Source organism: Myzus persicae, unplaced genomic scaffold (genome assembly GCF_001856785.1).
Source record: "Myzus persicae strain clone G006 unplaced genomic scaffold, MPER_G0061.0, whole genome shotgun sequence".
Taxonomy (NCBI): Eukaryota; Metazoa; Arthropoda; class Insecta; order Hemiptera; family Aphididae; genus Myzus; species Myzus persicae.
In genome coordinates this window covers 25,558-30,858 of record NW_019100718.1, presented here as the reverse complement: position 1 = coordinate 30,858, position 5,301 = coordinate 25,558, and the positions used below count along the sequence as shown (strand labels likewise).

The following is a 5,301-nucleotide window of genomic DNA, read 5'->3' as shown; positions in this document are numbered from 1 at the left end:
TTACTAGTTTTATTTACACGGTCTAAAATGTTTGTCCAAAAAATTGTCATAAATACTGTTTCAAGGCGGTTGAGTTTCTTAAGTAAGCCAACAGCTTCACATTTTGTTGAAGGCTTTTCATTTCTATTATTTGAAATTTTCTGTAGAGCATGTACTATATTATTCCAATTTTTGGATAAGGAATGACAAGCATCATCACGGGCTGACCAACGGGTTGCTGAAAGACATTTTACGGTTCCTTTTAATTCAGACCATCTATGCGTGGAAGCTGTAAAAAAGTTGTATATATTTTGAATAATATCAAAAAATTCGCAAGCTTCACGACAGGCACTGGCTGCACATGTCCCAACTAAATTCAAGGAATGAGCAGCACAGGGGACAAAATTGGCTAATGGATTTATTTCTTTAATTCTGGCTTGTAAGCCACTATATGCCCCAGCCATATTACTTGCATTATCATAAGATTGTGCACGTAAAAATGCTGGATCCAGATCATAAAGAGATAATGTAGTCATAACTTCATCAGTAAGTTCTTCAGATTTATGTCCACTATTAGGCAAAAATCACATAAACCGTTCAATAGGTGTTCCGTTATTTTTAACATACCGCACCACGAATGATAGCTGATCAACATGCGATACGTCTGGCGTTGAATCCACTATTATTGAGAAGTATTTTGCTTTTTGAATTTCTTCAACTATAACTGCAAGAACCTGATCAGCCATTACAGTTATGAACTGTTCAAAAATATTAAATGATAAATAGGATGTAAAGCCTTTTCCTTTGTTGCCAAATTTTTCTATATGTGAAGCTAGAAAAGGGTCAAATAAGGCAATTAGCTCCAAGGACATTAAAAAATTACCATTTTGATTACAACCAAATTTATCAGTTTTGCCTCTAAATGCTAATCCTCTAGATGACAGTGTCTTGACTACAGCAACAACTCTCCTTAATACATTTTTCCAGTAGTTTTTTTCCTTTTCTATTTGTGATATTAAAGCACTATCAATTCTTTGAACTACTTTTCCTCTATCTTTCATAGTTAAGACATTAGTTTTGTGAGTTTGAGAATTTTCATGTGAAGTAATTCTTTTCTCTGCATGCTTCCAATCACTAAATCCTACAGTTGAAAACATAGATGTCGAACCAAATAATTTACATGGAGCACAGAATAATGACCCAGTACTTTCAGAGTACACTAAGTAATTTCTCTTAACTTTTTCACCATTAAGAAGGACCATATAAAATAATTTTGATGAGCAATATCGTGAATGTACTTTAAGAACTCCACGGATAACATTTTTACTTGTTCTTTTTGACTTGGTGAAGTTAATAGTTTCAATATTTTGAGATATTCCATTGACTGATATGTAATTTCTTGTTGTATCATCAACACACCAGTATGCCGGATCATTACTTAAAAAAACATATTATTTAAATTAATTATAAGTTATAACGATAAAAGTATTCAGTTTAAAAAATATATAAAGAGAGAATAACTAGTAACTACCTGGGTGATATCAAATTTCTGGTAATATTGTCAACATGATTGTCTTTCAAATCAACAGAATCAACAGAGCAACACTTTTCATTAAAATTAACAGTATCAATTTCACTAGTTTCAATAATGTTATTTCTTTCATTCAAATCAACAGAGTAATGTTTTTCATTTAAATCCACATTAGGCACATTATCAATATTATTAGTTACAATAATTGTATTTCTTTTATAATCTGAAAAAAAATAATATTCATATTGTTAAATTATATAGGTATAGTAAATAGTTACATACCTAGTTATATTTATATTTAGTAGTATTTTAATTTACAGAATATTTAGACCATAGGTTAACTTAAGTATAATTATAATTTATTATGTGAATAAATAATAACTTGTAATGATGATTGTATTTATATGTATTTAAAAAAGTACTTTTCAATTAAATTTTACTTTTTATTAGTTGGTTGGCCAATATAAATGTTATATTTATTAATTTAAAATTGCAATGTTACATTCAACAAGGGAGGTATTTTTGTACCAGTTATGGCTTATGAATGAAACAAATAATATAAATAAAATAGAAAATCTTTTAAAATAAATTTGTGACAACAGACAAATCATTTGTATGATTTTTTTAAAGAATTTGCATAAGAATACTTATTTGATTTTCAAATACAAATTCATAATATGTCCAAGACTGTATTTAAAATATATAATTCAAAAAAGCACTTAAAATGTATACTAAATACTATAAAAGTATTTAAATACATTTTTTCAAATACTTTACATGACTAATATATAATTATATAATATAGGTATTTTGCAATATTTAGCAATATTTTAACTAAAATATTCAGTGTACCAATAAAATATAGATAATAAGTAGGGCCTGGGTTTCAATGCAAAGTTCATATTTTTTTTGTTGAAAACATACACAATGCTTTCTAAGTACATAATTTGTTTCATGTAACGAGGGTTTGAAAGCTACAAATTTTATTTTGCATTTTTTTTGCATATTTCGACGTTTTTTCATTTTTAGCATTATTGGGTTATTTTGTTGGTTTTTAATGCATATTTGTTCAATATAGATATAAAATTCAGCCTATTCAAAATATTATCTAAAGATAAATTATTTTCTTCATGTTAATATTTTACATAAATTTTAATATATATTTTGGTATGTTTAGGATGAATAATATTTCCTCAAAACATCCAAAACATAGGTATGCGTGTCAACATCGTACCTAGTCAATATTTTAATTTTCTTTTAAATAAATAATAATTATATCTCATTTATAAATTACAATTTGTTTAAAAAAAAGACTATGTCATTTTTAAGGTAATTTTTGAGGTAAAATGCATTTTTGGCTATTTTTTAGAGCATATTTGTATGGTTTTAAGTGCATTTAAATTCGGGCCCTAATAATAAGTATAATTTATTATTAATGTTCATTTAGCTGTTTGAATAGACTAAAATCATTTTTTTTTTTTTTTTTAAGTGGATCTTTTTAAAATGAATACATTAATGTGTTACATAATTGCATAGTTGCATGCAAGAATATTAGAAGAACAAAATTAAAAATGAATTAAAAATATTTGGCAGCGTGTTTGCTATTAAAATTTTTTATAGATATTACTATATTAGTTACTAGTTTTTACAAAGTACTAAATACTAAGTACCTAGGTAGTAAATATATAATAAGTACTAAGTACTAAGTACTAACCTGTGATAGCGTTGGATTGCGCACTTTGCGAAAAAAATGTATTTATTTTGGCTGTTTTTTTTATGACAGAAGCATACTTTTCAGCCTTTACTGCGGCCTTCCTCTTATATCCTGATCCGCTAAGTCTTGATCGGATAGGACCCATGACTTTAACGAAATTTTTTTAGTGGGTAATAAATTGCCTACAATAGGTATACCGTATACGATCTATATGAGACCAAACTACCAAAGGCACTCCGAGATTCGACTATTCGAGGCAATCCGGTTTACACTGTTTATTGTTTACAGCTCTCAGTTGTGTCGGTACTCGATAACAGACAACAATAATATTAATAGCTTGATATTAATAAGTTCGCTGTTAGTAAAATAGTAACTATCGTTGTGTGCGTGAGATACTGATATGCCTACATGGTCTAGAGCTCTAGACGTCTATTTTAATCGGTATAATCCTATAATGTCATATTGGGTTATTATTATTAACATCTATTTTTAATATTTATCGCCGTAACAATATTATTATGAATCAATTGGTCACTGGTGGGCGGTGACCCCGCGCCATGGTGAAACTGTAAATAGGCAAGTTGTACTGATATTATAAAAATAATATGATGTGAGCAGGGAGGGGGATGTGTAAATATTTACTGAAAAAATATTAATTAATTGAAATCAGCGTGTAAACTATGAAGTACGAAATAAAAATTTGCCGCCCCTCTAAATCTTTAAAAATTTGCCGCTCTGGGCAACGGGACCCATAGCCCCTACCTAAATACGCCCCTGCGCATAACATAAATCAATAAAATATGTCATTATATATAAATGTATAACCAATATGTATACGAAGTACCTATAATGTAATAATAAATTAAGCATTTTGAAAATGTATTTTATAAAAATTGTTTTGCCTATTACATTTCGCTCGCAATAACGTTTTGTCCTTATTAATACTGTAAGTACTCTGGTACTCATAGGAGTGACTATAAATAGCAGAAGCTCTGCCTTTAGTACTGTACTACTGTGGTAGAGGTTGTCATTTAAAAAGCGACGGTCATTATACATAACTTATAAATATATATTCGAAGAGAATTATATTATATTCAAAATTGATTCCTAAATTTTTAATCCAAAATATTTTTTTTGATACATAAACTAGTATTGCCTTTATCAAAATATTTTAGCCAGGGCCAGCTCTAAGGCAACATATTATGCACTTCACAAAGACCTCGTCGAAAAAAAAATGAATTATTAGATATTATAATTATTATTGATGTGCTGGCGGTTGATACTTGATAAGTTTATTGAAGTTAATTATTAATAGTTGGGTAATTAATTAGTTAACTATTACCTAGTTATTACTATCATTGTTAGTGTTATAAATTATAGTACGATATCTATCAGTTTTGTATATTATTATAAGTATTAACAATATGATTTATCATTTTATCATAATAATAACACCGTGTCTGAGATGTGGGTACTACGTCATGCAAGTTGTAAATATGGAAGAACGTATATTATAATAAATAATGCTGACATATTGGATAATGATATGGGCTAGCCTATTATTATTAGTATACAATACCTATGTAGTTTATTATTATTAGTTTATTTTTCACACTCATTAAAAACAAAATAGTAATTTCCTATTGGCTTTATTATAATTTCATAAAACATTATTATCTCTTTTTTATGTCCAGTGAATCACATATATTATTATAATCCATTATTCATATATATTATAATATATATTATAGAACTCATTACCATGTTTTATTATTTTGTATAGAGTTGGAGAATTAATACCTTTTTTTGGTACCCATCTAATTAAATAGCATTACAAATATTACGTCCTTTAAAAAATTGTACTTACTTATATTTTAGATTCTGAGTGGAACGATGAATGTATTGATTTTACAATGATGTGTGTTTTTTTATTTATTTTTTTATTTTTTTTTGTGTCTGTCATCACCTTTTAGGTCAGTAAATCTGCTTTGATTTTCTTTAATAGCAACTTTTCTGATTGGAAAGTGAATCTAGTTGGTACATTGGGTTGGTACTTTACAAAAGTAAAAATTTCCCA

General features: G+C 27.7%; 1 protein-coding gene across 1 annotated transcript; it reads right to left on the bottom strand.

The window, feature by feature from the left end:
• Nucleotides 1-12: 12 nt before the first annotated feature.
• On the bottom strand, nt 13-3,995 carry LOC111042638 (zinc finger MYM-type protein 5-like). The gene is made up of 3 exons (XM_022327321.1): nt 3,225-3,995; nt 1,511-1,733; nt 13-1,416 (listed from the first exon to the last, which is right to left on the bottom strand). The coding sequence occupies exons 1-3, from the start codon at nt 3,367-3,369 to the stop codon at nt 564-566; spliced, it is 1,221 nt and encodes a 406-aa protein (XP_022183013.1). The 5' UTR covers nt 3,370-3,995; the 3' UTR covers nt 13-563.
• Between the last annotated feature and the right edge of the window lie 1,306 nt (nt 3,996-5,301).

Excerpts from the sequence above, each read along its gene's own strand:
- LOC111042638 (XM_022327321.1), bottom strand. The coding sequence starts at position 3,369 with ATGGGTCCTATCCGATCAAGACTTAGCGGATCAGGATATAAGAGGAAG. Across the intron at positions 1,734-3,224 it reads GCAATCCAACGCTATCACAG|ATTATAAAAGAAATACAATT; the intron begins GTTAGTACTTAG and ends ATTTTTTTTCAG. Across the intron at positions 1,417-1,510 it reads AGAAATTTGATATCACCCAG|TAATGATCCGGCATACTGGT; the intron begins GTAGTTACTAGT and ends TGTTTTTTTAAG.